Source organism: Pyrgilauda ruficollis, unplaced genomic scaffold (assembly GCF_017590135.1).
Source record: "Pyrgilauda ruficollis isolate IOZ18807 unplaced genomic scaffold, ASM1759013v1 scaffold255, whole genome shotgun sequence".
Lineage (NCBI taxonomy): Eukaryota > Metazoa > Chordata > Aves > Passeriformes > Passeridae > Pyrgilauda > Pyrgilauda ruficollis.
Window position 1 is genome coordinate 125,409 of NW_024523878.1, and position 17,900 is coordinate 143,308.

The 17,900-nt window shown below is 49.8% G+C and overlaps 1 protein-coding gene across 1 annotated transcript; it reads right to left on the reverse strand.

Annotated features, from left to right (window-relative positions):
* Nucleotides 1-1,591: 1,591 nt before the first annotated feature.
* On the reverse strand, nucleotides 1,592-17,694 carry MAU2 (MAU2 sister chromatid cohesion factor). The gene is made up of 19 exons (XM_041471071.1): nucleotides 17,405-17,694; nucleotides 17,138-17,155; nucleotides 16,824-16,889; nucleotides 15,767-15,862; nucleotides 14,697-14,791; nucleotides 13,673-13,700; nucleotides 13,078-13,233; nucleotides 12,504-12,650; nucleotides 11,452-11,542; nucleotides 11,091-11,194; nucleotides 10,165-10,242; nucleotides 9,495-9,560; nucleotides 9,172-9,255; nucleotides 7,720-7,769; nucleotides 7,420-7,497; nucleotides 6,540-6,651; nucleotides 5,619-5,709; nucleotides 4,423-4,550; nucleotides 1,592-3,792 (listed from the first exon to the last, which is right to left on the reverse strand). Exons 1-19 carry the CDS (start codon nucleotides 17,492-17,494, stop codon nucleotides 3,718-3,720), a joined length of 1,653 nt encoding a protein of 550 aa, XP_041327005.1. The 5' UTR covers nucleotides 17,495-17,694; the 3' UTR covers nucleotides 1,592-3,717.
* Nucleotides 17,695-17,900: the final 206 nt, after the last annotated feature.

The window sequence follows — 17,900 nt, forward strand, 5'->3', positions numbered from 1 at the left end:
TCAGAATTCCCTGCACCCCTCACTTTTCCCCCAAACCCTTCAGCATTCTCTGCACCCCTCATCTCTCCCCGCACATCCCCGCTCAGATTTGGGACACCCCGGTGCCCGGCCACGCCCCCTGCCCAGGCCTGGGGCGCTGCGTTGGGTGGGTTTTTTTTAATCTTTAAACTAATGATTGACAGCGGCGCCGGTCAATAGAAAGGTGGGTTGCCTGCCCTGCAGCCAATCGGCTCGAAGAGTCAGCAGTAGGCCCGCCCCCGTAGTAAGCCGGGATGAAAAAGACGCGGTTTGTGTTTGATTGACGGGCATATTAACCAATCAGCAGCGCGACCCCGTGGTGCGCGCCTCGCCCCTGCTGTGAGGGAGGAAAGAGGCGTGGTCTACATTTGATTGATAGCTGAGCTATCCAATAGGAGCCAGGGTGCGCCCAAGAGGAACCAATGAGAGCGCAGCCCGCGGGGAGGGGGCGGTGCGGCGGGGCCGGTTCCCCCGGGGCCGGGCCGCGCTGGCTCCTCCCGGGGCCGGCTGAGGTGATGGCGGCGCGGGGAGGGGCGGGCCCCGCCGCCCTTATCCGCCCGCGCAGGCCGCGCTGGGGCCGCTGATAGGGGGGGCCGGCGGCAGGAAGCGGGGGAGGCACCGGGGCCGGCGGAGCCGGTTCTGCGGGCGGGCTTGCGGCCCGGCCGGGCGGGGCCGGGGATCGGCCCCGGGAGCAGCGGCCGGGACCGGCAGCAGGGGCAGGGCCCGGGGCCGGGCCGCGCTCCGGGACTCAGGGGCTGAACTGGGTCAGGGCTGCCCGGTCCGGTCCGGCTGCCCCGCCGGGATCGATCGCGGTGGGAGCCGGGATCCGGCCCGGTGGGATCTGGGACCGTTCCCGGTGGGATTTAACCCCGGGACCATTCCCGGTGGGATCTGGGACCATTCCCGGTGGGATCTGGGATCGTTCCCGGTGGGGTTTGAGACTTTTGGGGAATATTTGGGGGATTTTTGATGATTTTTGGGGGGATTTTTTAAGGATTTTTTGGGAGAATTTTGGGGGCTTTTTTTTTTTTTTTTTTTTTTTTTGGGAATTCTTGAGGGACTTGTTTGGAATTTTGGGAGGATTTTTTGGGAATTTTTTGGGGAATATTGGGGAATTTTGAGGGGTTTTGGGGAATTGACAGAGGATTTTGGGGGGATCTTTGGAGGATTTTTAATGGATTTTTTTGGGGGGATTTTTTTTTAATTTTTGGGGAAACTGGGGGGGATTTTTCAGAGTTTTGGGGGATTCTCAGGAATGGGATCCAGAGGGAAAACAGCTGCAGGCTTTGAACAGAAATCCCATTATTTTATACTATCCACACCAGGCATGAGATTTTAGGGAGAAATCCTGCTTTTTCCATGAAAAATCCTAAAAAAACTCTCCAATTCCCTAAATTAATTCTATTTTTAAGAATTTTGTGCTCATTTCTCCAGAGAATTCCATGATTTTAGGAGGAAAAAACTCCAATGAAATCAACCCAGAGAAAATCCTGGATTTTTCCTCCAAAATTCCGAGGAATTTCAGCTCCTCCTTCCCATGAAATAAAAAAAAAAAGGAAAAACTGCCACGAAAAGCTATTAAATAATTTAATATACAATGGTAAAAAGCTCTGTACATTGGAATTTCCGCCGGGAATTTGGGAATTCCGGGAGCTGGATCAGCTCAGAGCTCCCACCCCAACCCCCACCAGAATTCCCAAGGGATTTTCCGGCTGTTTCACCGATTTTTGATGGATTTTTACAGGAGATCGAAGGCGGAAAATTGGGAATTTTGGGGAATTTTTTGGGAATTCTGCTCCTTCCTCGGCGTCTCCGGGGGGTGGGAAAGGATCTTTTCCCACCTGGGGAATTCCCAAAGCTCAGCCCCAACCACAGCTCTCCAGAATTGGGATTTTTCCCAATTTTTTTCCCCATTTTTTTCCGGGTTTTTTTTCCCCAAAGTTTTTGGGATTTGGCCGCCCTGGAAGTGCTCAAATGCAGGTGGGAGCAGCCTGGAATAGTGGAAGTGTCCCTGCCCTGGGATTGGGATCATCCCGAGGCTTTTCCAGCCCAAAAGTTGGGAATTTGAGCCCAAAATTCCAAGCTGGATCTGAGTTGGGCCTGAAATTGCAGAATGTTCTGGAATATTCCAGAGTTAGAAAGGAAAATTTGGATTTCCTGGCTGGGATTTGGGAATTTCAGCCTTTCCCAAGCCAGGAAAATTCCAAGGAAAAAGATTCCAAGGAATTGTTGCACCTCAGAGGAAATAAAAACTGGGAATGTGCTTCCCAAAAAATTCAAAATCTGGGGAAACTCCCCCAGTTCCTGATGAAAATCCCCAAATCCCAAAATTCCTGGGATGGTTCTGTCTCTGTGGGATCCCAAATATCCCAAAAAAACCCCAGGAGTTTCCCATGGGAATTCCAGCCCTAGATCCAAGCTGGAAAATCCCTGGATTTGGGAATTTTGGGGGATTTTTTTCCCTGTTTTTTTGAGATCAAATGGCACTGAGGGTTTTCCTTAATCCCAAAAAAAAAAAAAAAAAAAAATCCAGAATAAAAAAATCCCAATCCCCAAAACTTGCAGGGATTTCCAGGTCCTTTGCAGATTTAGGACCAGGATTTCCATAGGAAAAAAACAAACAAACAAAAAAAAAAACTGGAAAATGAAAATTTTTGGGAATGGGACAAAAAAAAAACAAAACAAAAAAAACACCTCATCCCTGAATTCCAGAGGAAAAAATTGAGGAATTTAGGTGGATAAAATTCCTTGCTCTGGAAAAAGATGGGATTTGGGAAGGAAAGATGATGGGAATGAGGGAATTTTAAGGGAATTTTAAGGTTCTTTCCTATCCAGGTGGGATGAAAAATTCCCAAAAATCTCTGGCAGTTCCAGGGCTTTGGTTTTCCTCTCTCCAAGAATTCCTGAGGTTTTTTCCCACCCCCTTTCCCAGAAATCTGGAGAAATTCCAACTGGGAAAAACAACTCAGTTTCACCCCAGGCACTGCTGGGATCCTGGAAAAACTTCCAGCTTTTTTCTGGGATGCAGCATTCCCAGATTTCTGGGAAATCCAAAAAAAAAAAAAAAAACTGGGCTAAAACCAGGGAATTTAACCTGGAAAAAGGAATTTTGTGCCAAGGGCAAGGCTGGAATTCCATCCCAAACCTCAGGATTGGGATTTATTCCCAGGATTTGGGAATTCTTAAGGCACAGGTGGTGCCTTCAGCTTGGAAAAATTTGGGATCAGCAGGAAAACTCCGGATTTTTCCCAATCCCAAAAGCATGGGGAGAGCTGTGGCTGCAGGGAGGGACGTCCCAGGAAATCCTGGAATTCCTCCTTCCCAAAAAAATGGGAATTTCCACTCGGGGAATTCCAGCTGGGAATCCAATCCATGATTTCCTCATCCCCTTATCCCCGAGGATTCCCAGCTTTTCCTGGCAATTCCCTCCAGGATCCAACCTTGGGATTCACCTGGATATTCCCACCTGGAAAAGCAGCTCCGGAGGCTCTGGGAATCCCTGGAAAATTCCTGGGTTTTTTTCACTACCAGAGGGAATTCTGAAGCTTTTCCATGGAATTTTTTTTGTTTCTTTTCCCAAGTTTTTGATGCTTTTTTTTTTTTTTCTTCCCATCCCGGGATGTTGTTGGTGGATATCCTGGAGTTTTCCTGGAGTTTTCCTGGAGTTTTCCTGGAGTTTTCCTGGAATTTTCCTGGAGTTCACAGCAGACTGGCCAGGCTGGTGGTGGGGCCGTTCTGGGCCTGGAACTGGACTGGGGGGGGTCCATCCGTCCACTGCAAGGGAAAAATGGGATCAGAATCCCAGGAAAAATTCCCAGAAAATTCCCTCAGCATCACAGAATTCCCAGGAAAACCCTCCCTGCCCCAGGGATCCCAAATTCCAACCCCACATCCCGCTGGGATTTGGTTTTCCAGGCGTTTTTTTGGGGATTTCAAAGCCAAAATCTCAGGAAAAATGGGGAAAATTGCCTCAGGATTATGGAATTCCCAGGGAATCCCACATTCCACCAGGGAACCCTGCTAGGATTTGGTTTTCCAGGGTTTTTTTTTTTGGGGATTTCAAAGCCAAAATCCTACTGGGAGGGATTTGGATGATCCAGAGGGAGGAAAATCCCAATTCTGGATGTGACAACACTAAAAAAACCCTTAAAAATCCCATTATTCCCACCCACATCCTGATTTTCTTTGGGATTTTTTTGGGGGATTTCCTTCTGGGAATGCCCAGTGCAGGATCCCAGGGATTGGGGAGGGATTTTGATGATCCAGAAGGAGGAAAATCCCAACTTTGGATGCGACAACACTAAAACAAATCCATTAAAAAACCCACAAAAATGACCTCCAGGGTGCTTTTTGCCATGGGCAAGGTGGGAATTTTGGGAATTGCGGGAATTCCCGGGCTCTGACCGTGATCAGGTTGTGCTCGGGGAGGCTGCAGGCCTCGATGTGGTCCTGGAGCAGCTGCTGGGAGAAGTTCTGGTGCATCTGGGCGGCCTCGTGGGCATCCATGGCATTGCCACAGGCCTTGTTCAGGTCTGGAAAAGGCACAGGAATCCTGGGATTCAGCCCATTCCCACCTCTGAGCCCCCCTCATCCCAAAAAACCTCCCTGGGTTTGGGGTCTGCACCGAAATCCCGAGGATTCCCTGGGATTGCAGGGAATAAGATCCCAAAATCGCCTCGATTTGAGGCAAAATCTGCCCCAAAAGCTCCACGGAGATCCCAAACTTTTCCCTGATTCCCAGCTACTGGCAGCATCCAAATCCCAGGAATTGCCTGGGTTGGGATTTTTTTGGCTTTCCAGCCTGCTGTGGTGAGGCTGGAAAAATCCTGGGATTCAGCCCATTCCCACCTCTGAGCTCCCTCATTCCAAAAAAAACCTCCCTGGGTTTGGGGTCTGCACCAAAATTCCCAGGGATTCCTCAGGATTGCAGGGAATAAAATCCCAAAATTCCCAGGGATTCCCTGGGATGTAAAAGAACGAAATCCCAAGATTCCTGAAGATTCCTTGGGATTGTAGGGAAATGGATTCCCAAGGATCCCAAACTGCCCCTGGAGCTGCACATTCCCAGCTCTCCCAGTCCCCCACTCCCTCAGGATAATCTCCACATTTTCCCTGACATTCCCACTCTCCTAAAGGCTGTTTCCCATTTTTCCAGGATAATCCCTGATCCTGAGTTATCCCTGGAGCTGCACATTCCCAGCCTTTGGATCAGCTCCACATTTTCCCCTGTAATTCCCACTCTCCCAAAGGCTCTTTCCCAGTTTTCTGGGCTGATCCCAGATCCCAAATCACCCCTGGAGCTGCACATTCCCATTTCCCCAGACCCTTGGGATAATCCCCACATTTTCCCCACATTCCCACCCTCCCTGAGGCCGTTTTCCAGGACAATCCCTGATCCCTGGAGCTGCACATTCCCACCTCTGGGATAATCCCCCATCATTCCCACCCTCCCCGAGGCCATTTCCCAGTTTTCCAGGATAATCCCAGATCCTGGATCACCCCTGGAGCTGCACATTCCCATCCCTGGGATAATCCCCACATTTTCCCCACGTTCCCACCCTCCCCAGGCCGTTTCCCATTTTCCCAGATCCCGGATTTACCCCGGAGCAGGGCGGAGGACCAGAGCTGCACGGACATGTCTGGGATCTTGCTGGCCAGCTGCATGGCTGGCACCACCATGTTGTTGCTTTCCTAGGAAAATCAGGAAGAGAAAAGGGAAAATTGGGATTTTTGGGAATTTTTTTCTTGCCCTTTCCAGCACGGGTTGAGTGGAAAAGATGGAAAATTCCCGGTGGGAAATTGGATTTTTGTCGCTCTGCTCGATGGGATGGAAGGCAGGAAAATGCTCAAGATTCCCAAGGGTTTCTTGGGATTGAAGGGAATAAAATCCCAAAATTCCCAAGGAATCAGTGGTGTGGAAGGGAATAAAATCCCAAAATTCCCAGGGATTCCCTGGGATGAAAAGGAATCAGATCCCAAGGATTTGCTGGGATTGAAAGGAATAAAATCCCAAGATTTCTTGGGATGGAAGGGAGTAACAGTCCCAAGAATTCCCTGGGATTGCAGAGAATACAATCCCAAAATTCTCAAGAATTCCCTGGGATTGCAGGGAATAAAATCCCAAAATTCTCAAGAATTCCCTGGGATTGCAGGGAATAAAATTCCAAGAGTACCAGGGATTCCCTGGGATTGCAGGGAATACAATCCCAAGATTCCTAAAGACTCTTTGGGATTGTAGGGCAATGGATTCCCAAGGATTCCCTGATTTAATTTGGGATTTTCTCAGGGACTTTTTTGGGATTTGTTCTGGGAATGCCAATTCCAGGACTCCAGGGATTGGGAGGGATTTGGGTGATCCAGGGGGATAAAAAACCCCAACTTTTGATGCGACAGCACTAAAAAAACCCTTCAAAAATCCCATTATTCCCGCCCGTATCCCGATTTCCTTCGGGATTTTTTCGGGGGATTTTTTTGGGAATGCCCATGGCAGGATTCCAGGGATGGGGGGCTCTGGGAGTCACCCTGTGGTTGCCCAGCACGTAGAAGATGTGGCCCAGCAGCACCAGCGAGCACGCCGTCAGGCGGTTCAGGTCCTCGGCGTTCGACATCTTCAGCGTCTCCCGCAAAAAACGCCTGGAAAAACGGGAAAAATGGGATTGGAGCCCCCCCGAGCAGCCTGGGGTGACTCCTGAAGGGCGGCAGCTGGGAGAAAGGAGCTCCCAGAAAGGGAATTCCCGAGTTTTCTCTTGGATTGGGCCCTTGGAAGGTGCAGATCCTTGGGATGGAAAGGAATGAGAGGCACGAGATTCCCAGGGATTCCAGGGAATAACAGTCCCAACATTCCCAAGGATTCCAGGGAATAACATTCCCAAGATTCCCAGGGATTCCAGGAAATAACAGTCCCAAAATTCACAAGGATTCCAGGGAATAACAGTCCCAACATTCCCAAGGATTCCAGGGAATAACATTCCCAACGTTCCCAAGGATTCCAAGGAATAACAGTCCCAAAATTCAGAAGGATTCCAGGGAATAACATTCCCAAATTCCCAAGGATTCCAGGGAATAACAGTCCCAAAATTCCCAAGGATTTCAGGGAATAACATTCCCAACGTTCCCAAGGATTCCAGGGAATAACAGTCCCAAAATTCCAAGGGATTCCAGGGAAGAACAATCCCAAGATTCCCAGGGATTGCAGGGAATGATTCCCAAGGATTCCCAAGGAAAGAACCCAACCCCCACCACATCCCCGCTCTTCATCCCCGGCCAATCCAGGAGAAATCCATGGGAATGGGATGGACACAAAGCCTTGGCATTCCCACTCCCATCCCAAAAAAAGCCAGGGTGGCTTTTCCCACAGATTTTCCCCACATTTTTCCTGCTTTTCCCAGGGCTTGGACTCACTTGGCCTCGTTGTATCTTCCCTGGAAAAAGGAGAAGAGCCCTCGGATGTAGAACGCTGCAGCCCGCAGACAGTGGGAACTATGGAAAAAAAAAAAAAAAAACATGGATACCTCAGGATCCCACCCAAATTCCCAGGAATTCCACCCCAAAATCCAACTTCCAAGCAAAATATTCCATTTGAGCCCCATCCCGTGTTTCCCTTTGGAGTTAAGTTGGATTTTTTCCCCCTGATTTGTTGAAAATGCTGCTGGAAATCTGTCATTCCCAGCCCGGAATGTTGGGATTTGTGGGAATTCTCACCTCACAGGGAAGTTGTGGTCGGGATTTATCCTTTCCAATAAACTGTAGAGCTGGAAAGTGGGAGAGAAAAAGGAAAAATCAATTTTTCAAGGGAAAATCAACACCAAAACAGTGAAATTCCACCCAAAGCAGCCCAAGTTTATCCCAATATTGGGAATTTTAGGCTTGTTTTGATCCCAAAAATCCAAGTTTTATCCCAAATCTCCTCCTATTCCACAGCATCTCCTGGATAATTGTATTCCCACAGAAAACTTGGAGCTGGTGGCTCTGGTAATGAATTTGATACCGGATTTAATTAATGAAAACCAGAATTTAACTAAAGAATTCACAAACTTTACGGATATTTTTTGCTTCCCCCATGAAGGAGCTGCTGCCAGCAAGGCCCTGATGGCAAAAATACCCAGAAAAAGGCAAATCCCAGGAATTTTCTCCACAGAAAAGCAGGATTTGAGAGTAAGGGTGGGAAGAATGGTGGGAATAATCCAGAAAATCCTGCTCCAGAACATTCTTTTTGGAGTTTTCCAGATGATTCCTCCAAAATTCCCACTCCCCTCATGAAGGAGCTGCTGCCAGCAAAGCCCTGATGGAAAAAATACCCTGGAAAAGCAGAATTTCAGGAATTTTTTCCTCAGAAAACTGGGATTTTCCACTCCCTGATGAAGGAGCTGCTGCCAGCAAGGCCCTGATGGAAAAAATACCCAGAAAAAGGCAAATCCCAGGAATTTTCTCCACAGAAAAGCAGGATTTGAGAGATAAAGTGGGAAGAATTGTGGGAATAATCCAGAACTTTCGGAGTTTTCCAGATGATTCCTCAGGAATTTCCACTCCCCTCATGACGGAGATGTGGCCAGCAAGGCCCTGATGGAAAAAATATCCAGAAAAAGGCAAATCCCAGGGATTTTCTCCACAGAAAACTGGGATTTCCCACTCCCTGATGAAGGAGCTGCTGCGAGCAAGGCCCTGACAGAAAAAATGCCCTGGAAAAGCAGAATTTCAGGAATTTTCTCCACAGAAAGTTGGGATTTCCCACTCCCCTCATGAATGAGATTCTGCCAGCAAGGCCTTAATGGCAAAAATACCCAGAAAAAGGCAAATGCCAGGGATTTTCTCCACAGAAAACTGGGATTTCCCACTCCCTGCTGAAGGAGCTTTTGCCAGCAAGGCCCTGATGGAAAAAAATGCCCTGGAAAAGCAGAATTTCAGGAATTTTTTCCTCAGAAAGTTGGGATTTCCCACTCCCTGATGAAGGACCTGCAGCCAGCAAGGGCTTGATGGCAAAAACACAGAGAAAAAGGCAAATTGCAGGAATTTTGTCCACAGAAAACTGGGAATTCCCACCCCTCTGACTGAGCAGCTGCTGCCAGCAAGGCCCTGATGGAAAAGACAGCCAGAAAAAGGCAAATCCCAGGGATTTTGTGCACAGAAAAGCAGGATTTGGAGAGCCCAGCTCACCTCCTGGTGCCGATTCCCCTCCCGGATGTAGACGCTGGCCAGGTTGGTGACAATAAATGCCCACAGCTCCTGGTGGGTTGTGAGCTGGAAAAGAGAAAATTCCCAAATATTTCAGTCTCTTTTTCCTCACAATTTGTTGCCATTGCCATTAAAAAATCCTGGCTAAAAAAAAAAATCACACATTGGTATTTTAATGTTAAAAATCCCCCCACCCCGATCCAAGGAAAATCGTTAATAAATAATGGAATTAAGGAAGGTTTCCCTTCCAAATTCACACTGCAATCCCTAAGTTTCCAGGAGGAAATTTGGGAATAAAATCTCACCCTCAGTGCTGTAGTGAATTGTGCTTCTGCATTATCCATGCAGTTGACAGAGATGCAGTACAGACCCTGCAAAAGAAAGGATATTTTTGGGAATGCAGCCCAAAACATTCCCAAATCCATGGAAATATTGGGATAACAGCAGGAAAAAGGGAGCAACGAGTCTCAGGTGTGGGGAAAATAAGGAATTTCTACAAAATGTCCTTTAAAATAAATTATTCATAGGAGAAAAAAAAGCTTAATTTAGCTAAATAATCTTTATTAAAATAATGGAAAACCAGTATCCCTACAAAAACCCTTCCCTTTCCACAATTCCCACATAAAACCATCTCCAGTGGGCACAGCTGAAATTCCTGGATTTGCCCTTTTCCAGCTGATTCCTCCCAAATTCCCCCTCCCTTCATGAAGGAACTGCTGCCAGACAAGGCCTGGATGTCAAAAATACCCAGGAAAAGCCAAATCCCAGGAATTTTCTCCACAGAAAAATGAGATTTTTCTCTCCAGGAATTGCTGGAGCAACTTGGGATGGTGGGAAGTGCCCCTGCCCACCCAATTCCATCCTGGAATTCTGTTTCCAAAGGGTTTTCAGGCAGAGATCTGTAATTCCCAGGGAGTCTCCTCTCTGGAATTCCAGTGGGATGCAGAATTGCCAGGTTTCACCCCAAAAACTCACCAGGAGCGTGTGCAGCTGGGCAGCGTGGTTGGAGAAGAGCCTGGGAGACTGCTGGCACAGCTGGCAGACCTGGGAAATCTGGGGAAGAGCACAATTGCCCGTTTTTGACACTTTTCCCCCTCAGTTTTATGCTCCAAATCCCGCTCCTTGCACCCCTCGTGGATCCTGGGTCGGCTCCAGGACCTCCAGCACTGGATAAAAGGGGAGTTGGGATGTGCTGCCAGCACAGGAGAAGGGATTTCCTGGCATCCCTCCCACATTCCAGCCCGTTTGGAATGGTTTCCTCCACCCCCCGGAATCCACAGCCACAGATCCCTCCAGGTTTTCCAGGAAAAGTGGGATAAAACCTCCCAAAATCTGGGATTGGGATGGGTTTCAGGAGACTGAAGCAGAAGGCTGAATCCCTCCCCATTCCCAGCACATTCCCAGTAAAGCTGGCAGCAGGGATTGGATTCCCAGGATTTTAAAATGATTGGAAAAATGGAGGGAAAAAAAAAGTCCAGTTTCCTCTGGAACAACCCAAATCAACCAGGAAAGAGGAGGAAAAGCAGGAATGTGGAAAACTGGGAAACACCTGGACAAGGCAGGAACCTGAAGAGGAAGGAGCCACTCTGGAATGGATGGAATGGGAAAAAAACCACTGGAATCAGCCTGGAATTGCCACCAGGAAGGTGTCAATCCGACCAATTATTGATTATCCCACAATCAATTCCAAAGTGCCCTTAAATAAATATTTAAGAGAAGCCAATCCCACATTTCCCAAGCCCTGAGCCCCGCCAAGGCTGGCTGTATCCATGAATAACCCAGCAGGAATTCCCACCTGAGCCCAAAACTGCAATTCCCACGTCTCAGAGGCTGTTCCTGCAGAACATTCCCATTTTTTGGGAGCCATTCCCAGCCAGGAAATGCTGGAATTCCCACGTTACCTCCTGCAGGGCTGTGGCTTTGTGTCCTGTCACCAGCCTGCACATGATGATGTGTTCCAACAAAATCACTTGGAATGAGGACAGGATGGGGCTGCAGTCCAGCACTGGGAAAGGAGCAGGGGCAATTCCATCAGGCATTTAGGGAATGTTTCAAATCCCACCCCCCAAAAAAAATTTAAAAACCCCAAAAAGTTGATTTTTGCACTCCAAAGCCACCACCTGGCCTTAAAATCAGGGGTTTAATCTTAGTTTTACTTTTAGGCTGACTCAGCAGCTCAAGAGGCTGTGGGATGGATTTAAACGAGGAATAAATAACGGGATTTTCCAGGATTTTCCTGGAATTCAAGCCCTTTTTCCTTACTTTTGAGCTTCTCCAGCTGCATGAGGGCTTTGTCCGTGTACTTCTGAGCCTTCTCCAGGTAGCCTGCCTGCATGGAATGCATCACTGTCACCTGCAGGGAAGCACAGCAAGGATTATCCCCCTCAGGAATCCCCTGGGATGCAATTCCCACGGCAGAAATCCCTGGAAAAGCATCCTGGAGCACCCCAGGATAGTGGGACGTGTGACTGAGAGGGTGGGAATGGATTTTAAAGCTCCTTCCCAGCCCCAACCATTCCATGATTCCCAAAATTTGTCTGTGCAGAGAGGGAAGGGCTGGGAATTCACAGAATTCCTCAAATCCCAGATTTTTTTACCCAGGATTGGAATAATCTCCAAGAAATGGAACACAATCCTTCAGCAATTCCAAGTCCAGCTCTCCTCATGCTGATAAAATCAAGCCAAAGCGGTTCTGCTTGGTACAAATGACTCCATTTTCATTTGAATCAGGTATTAATTAATCAATTAACAAGTCATTAATGAATTAATTCCCATTTCCAGCCTGGAATCTCCTCACACACTGAACAGCTCCCTCAGCATCACCCCTGGACACTGAGGGGGAAGAAAAGCACCAAACAGTTGATAAAATTAAGCCAAAGCGGCTCTGATTTGTACAAATACCTCCATTTTCACTTGATTGGGGTATTGATTAATCAGTTAATTAATTATTTATTAACTAGTTCCCATTTCTAGGCTGGAATCCCCATACACACCAAGCAGCTCCCTCAGCATCACCCCATGAATACTGAGGGGGAAAAAAAAGCAACAAACAGTTCATAAAATTAAGCCAAAGCAGCTCTGATTTTTACAAATAACTTCATTTCCATTTGAGTCAGGTACTAATTAATAAATCATTTAATAATTAATGAATTAATTCCCATTTCCAGCCTGCCATCTCCTCACACACTGAGCAGCCCCCTCAGCATCACTGAGGGAAAACCGGCCCAAAGCAGCCACAAACCCCATCCCCGCTGGCTCCAAATCACTCATTAACCCTCATTAATCGGCAGTTAGCGCTAATTAAGAGCTCTCACCAGGTAGACCAGCACACACATGTGCTCCTTGGGCAGCCAGTGGAAGAGGTCGGCTGGGTTGCTGGGCAGGATCTCGTCGTCGTGCAGGGTGGAGATGGTTTGGATGCACTGCTGCAGCTGCTTCAGGCACGGCTTCACGCTCTTCACCTGCCAGGACACAATTCCCGGTGGGAATTCCTCACACTCCCACCGCTGGAATGCTCTGGGAGAGGGAAAACTTCCCAGCAGAGTGGTAATTCCCATGTTTTGAGGGTTGGTTTAGGATTGATGACCCTCAGCGCTTTCACGGGGGTGAACGGCAGCAAGGGATGCTCAAACTATTCCCAAAATCCCCCCAAAAATTCCTGTTATTCCCTCCAACACACCAGGGAAGCAACAGAGACCACCACGGATATAAAAATATCGTGGACAACAACTCCAAACTGAGTGATTTCCTCACTCTTCATTTAATTTGGGAACAAAACCAACAGGAGTTTACTTCCATTACAAAAAAAAAAAACCCAAAAATCCCCTCAGGGCTGATTTTTTAGGGAATATCCCTGTCCCAAATTCCCAGCTGGAACGTGGCACGTACCTGGCCGGCATCCAGGTAATGTGTGACCTGCAGGACCAGGAAGAAGACCCTGAGGGATTCCTTCTGGATGGGGTTGCCCTGCCAGTTCTCCACGATCTGCCCACACAGCGTCAGCAGCGGGTGAACCTCCTGCAGCTTCCTCTCCATCAGCAGCAGCTGCAATTCCCAAGGAAAATCCAGCTTTTTCCAGGATGAACCCTCAGGGAATGACAATTTCCCAGGGAAAATGGGGCTGCCTCAAGCCTGGAATTGCCCAAAGCCAGGTTGGAGCTGCCTGGGATAGTGGAAGGTGTCCCTGCTTCTTCCAAGCCAAATAATTCCGTGGATTCTCAAATTCCATGGATTCTCTAATTCCAGGATTGGAATATTCAGCTGATTCCCACAGCCCCTTCGCCCCACCAGCTTTTCCATCCCTCATTACAAAAGCTCCAGTGAAAATTTCCAACAATCCTTTTATTTTTCCCAGAAAAATGTAAAGGGAAAAGCTGGATTTATCCGTAGGAATCCTGCTTATCCCTCCTCCCCCCAAAAAAAAATCCTCTGGAATTCACAATTAAACAGGAAATAATTTATTTTAAAGAGAGCTCCAACTCACCATCCCCTTGCTGAGCAGAAAGAGGGCTCTGGAATGAAAGAAAATGAAGTTAAATTCCACATGAAATTACTGCATCCACAAAGAAAAAAACATCAAAAAAAATCTGCCTTTTTCTGCCGCTGAAAACAGGGGAAAAAGAGAATTAAGGGAGCTGATAAAGGAAATCCCAGGGATTTGGGGGAGGAAATCCTAGGGAATTCAGGCAGGGAATCCCCGGGGATTCCCTGCCTCAATTCCCGGGGCTTCCCTGCCTCAATTCCCGGGGCTTCCCTGCCTCAATTCCCGGGGCTTCCCTGCCTCAATTCCCGGGGCTTCCCTGCCTCAATTCCCGGGGCTTCCCTGCCTCAATTCCCGGGGCTTCCCTGCCTCAATTCCCGGGGCTTCCCTGCCTCAATTCCCGGGGCTTCCCTGCCTCAATTCCCGGGGCTTCCCTGCCTCAATTCCCGGGGCTTCCCTGCCTCAATTCCCGGGGCTTCCCTGCCTCAATTCCCGGGGCTTCCCTGCCTCAATTCCCGGGGCTTCCCTGCCTCAATTCCCGGGGCTTCCCTGCCTCAATTCCCGGGGCTTCCCTGCCTCAATTCCCGGGGCTTCCCTGCCTGAATCCCCGGGGATTCAGGCAGGGAAGCCCCGGGTATTTAGGCAGGGAAGCCCAGGGAATTCAGGCAGGGAAGCCCAGGGAATTCAGGCAGGGAAGCCCAGGGAATTCAGGCAGGGAAGCCCACGGAAATCAGGTAGGGAATCCCCGGGAATTCAGGCTGGGAATCCCCTGGAACTCAGGCAGGGAAGCCCCGGGAATTCAGGCAGGGAAGCCCCGGGAATTCAGGCAGGGAAGCCCCGGGAATTGAGGCAGGGAAGCCCCGGGAATTGAGGCAGGGAAGCCCCGGGAATTGAGGCAGGGAAGCCCCGGGAATTGAGGCAGGGAAGCCCCGGGAATTGAGGCAGGGAAGCCCCGGGAATTCAGGCAGGGAAGCCCCGGGAATTGAGGCAGGAAGCCGGGGATCCCTCAGGAGCCCAGAAGTGTCACCTGGTGTACTCGGAGCCCACCACGCGCGCGTACTCCGCCCCCACGCCCAGCAGGTCACAGGCTGACACCAAATCCTTCTCCAGCGTGTGGAGTTGCTGAAATGGGAACAAAAAACACCACAAAAACTCAGGATTTGCTCCATGAATCCCAAGAAAATCCCATTATCCCTGGATTTGCAAATTCCTGCTCCTTAAAGGGGTTTTAGAGCCGTTTTCCAAAGAAATCTGTGGCGTTCCCAAGGATTTGTCTGAGCTCGAGTGGATTTTTTTATCTTCAAATTCCTAATTAATGAGGAATTGGTTAAAAATTGGAGGCAGATCCTGCAAAGGGTGAATATCCAGTGCTGATCAGATCCCAACAGCTCCAAAAAACCCAGGGATTGTCACACTGGAGCAAGAGCTCTCCCAGCAAGAGGAGCCTCCAAGGTGTGTTCCCAAATTTTATCCCTTTCCCAAACCCAGGTGGGGATTCAGGAAGAGGCTCCAAGGAAATGGGAAATCAGGAAAAAATGGGAAAAATTGGAAGCTCCAAGGAGAGGAAAAGCACTGGAGCCCTCAGGATGAACTCTGGAAAACTAAATATTCCTCAATTCCTGGGAAACTAAATATTCCTAAATCATTAGGGAATTAAGGTTCTTTTTCCACAAACACACATTAATGTGTCCCTATTCTCACTACTATCTTTAATTTATAAATATTTTGGAGCCTTTTCCTCCTTCTCCCATCCCACATTCAACATAAAACAATCAACACTTCCAACCCCAGCAGGGTTTGCTCTCCCTGCAAGCCACAAAATGGAATTTTTTTCCTCCATCCTTTAAATTCCAGGTCCCTAATTCCCACAGAGTGATCCTGGCTGATTCCTTGACCCAATCCAACACCACTTCCCACCCTGGATTTGCCTTTTCCCTCCCCATTAACAATTTTTTAGCGGACAAAGGAATAAAAGTCACCCATTAACAACTGTTTTTTTAGGGAATAATCATGCAAGGCTTGCAGGCTGTTTTGAATGGGGATGCAGGATTTTTTGCAGGATTTTTTCCCCGAGGAATTGCTGCTGCAAGGACTCACAGCCAGCTGGAAGAGCAGCCTGCAGTGCCAGTAGGGAGTCTGCTGGGAGATCTGGATGGCTTTGCGCAGCAGGGGCTTGGCCGTGTCCACGGAATTCTGCAACACACACACCCCCAGTCACCAAAAACCAGGATCCTGGAGCCCCACAGCCCTGGAATTCCCTGGATAATCAGGCTGAACCCTCCAGGGAGGGCTGGGAGGAGGGATCAGAGTGTTGGAAGCAGTAAAAATAAAATGGGAGAAATTTGGGGTTGCTGCGTCCTTGGAAAGTCCAAGGTGGGGTTGGATGGGGCTGGAGAAATTTGGGATTTGGGGAGGATTGGAGAAATCTGGGATTTGGGGAAGATGGGAGAAATCTGGGATTTGGGGAGGATGGGAGAAATCTGGCTGGGGAAATCTGGGATTTTGGGAGGTGCCCCTGTCCCTGTACAGGGTGAGATGGGATGGGATTTAAGGTCTTTCCAATCCAAACCATTCCAGGATACTGGGATTCAAAATCCCAGGAAATGGTTTTGGAGGAAATCAGCACAATTTCCTAACGACAGAGATGAACAGAAAACGTGGGATGATCCAACTGGGGCTTTCCAAACAAGGAACAGAGGGACAGGACACGGGGAATGGCTTCCCAGTTTTGGGATTCTGGGATGGAATTCCTCCCTGGGAGGGTGGGATGGGGCTGGGACAGAATTCCCACTCATCCCTGGAATTGCCCAGCTTGGAGCAACCTGGGATAGAAAAAGTCCTTCCCAAGGAATTGGATGATCCTTCAGGTCCTTTCCAACCCAAATCGCTCCAGGATTCCAAAATCCTGAAGGAAATCATGGATTTCCCTCCCTCCCTCCCCTAAAATAAACATTTGTTTAATAAGGACCCAAAAATTTACTTGACCAAGCAAAATCTTCTTACAGTGGGAAACTCTTGCTGCAATTCCAGCAAAAACCTCCTCAGTGAGGAAGGAAGAAAGCCTCTCACGGCAGAAATCTGATTTTTCCTGGGAATTCCCCATTCCAACCCCAAATCTGAGGGGCACGGAGGGGTTTTGGGGGGTTTCTCTCACCTCCTGGCAGTAGAGCTCCGACAGCAAACTGGCTGCCTCAAACTTCACATCTTCAAACTGGGGGATCTGGCACCAGCGTTAAGGGAACCACAAAATCTGGGTGGGAAACAGCAGCAAAGCACCCAAAATCCTCAGGAAAATGGGGATGAGGTGGGATTTAAGGCCCCTCCCAATCCAAACTCCGTGGTGCTGTGATGAAGCAGATTAAAACACCCATTCCGTGCCCCCACCCCCAGGCCCTTGAGGTGTTTTTGGGAGTTTCCTTGGAGCCGTTTGGAGCTTGGAGCCCTTCCTGGATCCCGGGAAAAGGATACCTGCTGGGATATCAGCCACTGCAAGAGAACACAGCGGGTTAGGCTGGCACCAACACCCCCCAGAGCCGCCCTGACACCCTCCCCCTCCACGCCAGCAGCCTCCCACCGCCCCCCTGCCCTGCTCCTCATCTTTTCCAGCTGCCAGCACCCCTCGGTCGCCCCTTCCGCTTCTCTTTACCCTCGCTAAGTGCCCAGACCCCCGTCCCCACCACTCCCAACCCTTCCTCCACGCACCGGCACCGCCGCTGCCCCCCCAGCCCCGCTCACCGCCTTCTCCAGGTGCCCGCGGGCCTGGTCGCCGTTGCGGGTGTGGTGGTAGAGGACGGAGCCGAGCTGGAGGTGCGTGCGGGCCTCCATGCGGGCCGGGGGCTTGCGGGGCAGCACGGCCTGCAGGCAGTGCACGCACAGCCGCACCTTGGGCGGGCTGGACGTGCGGAAATGCTCGGCCAGGCCCAGCAGCGCCAGGTACCACGACTCGCCCGCGGCCGCGCCGCCGCCCGACCCCGAGCCCGGCGCAGGCCCGGCTGCGCCGCCGCCGCCTCCGGCGCCTCCCGCCTCCCGCCGGCTGCGGCGGCTGCTGAGGCGGCGGAGGCTGCTGAGGGGCCGCCGCGCCCGCCGCCACCGCCGCCATCTTGGGGCCGCCGACAACACCGCCGCGAGGCGCGGGGCACGACGGGAGTTGTAGTTCGAGCGCCTCAGACGCGGAGGGGAAGTGGGAGTTGTAGTCTGCCCTTTTGCACCGATTGGATGCGGGGCGAGCCGG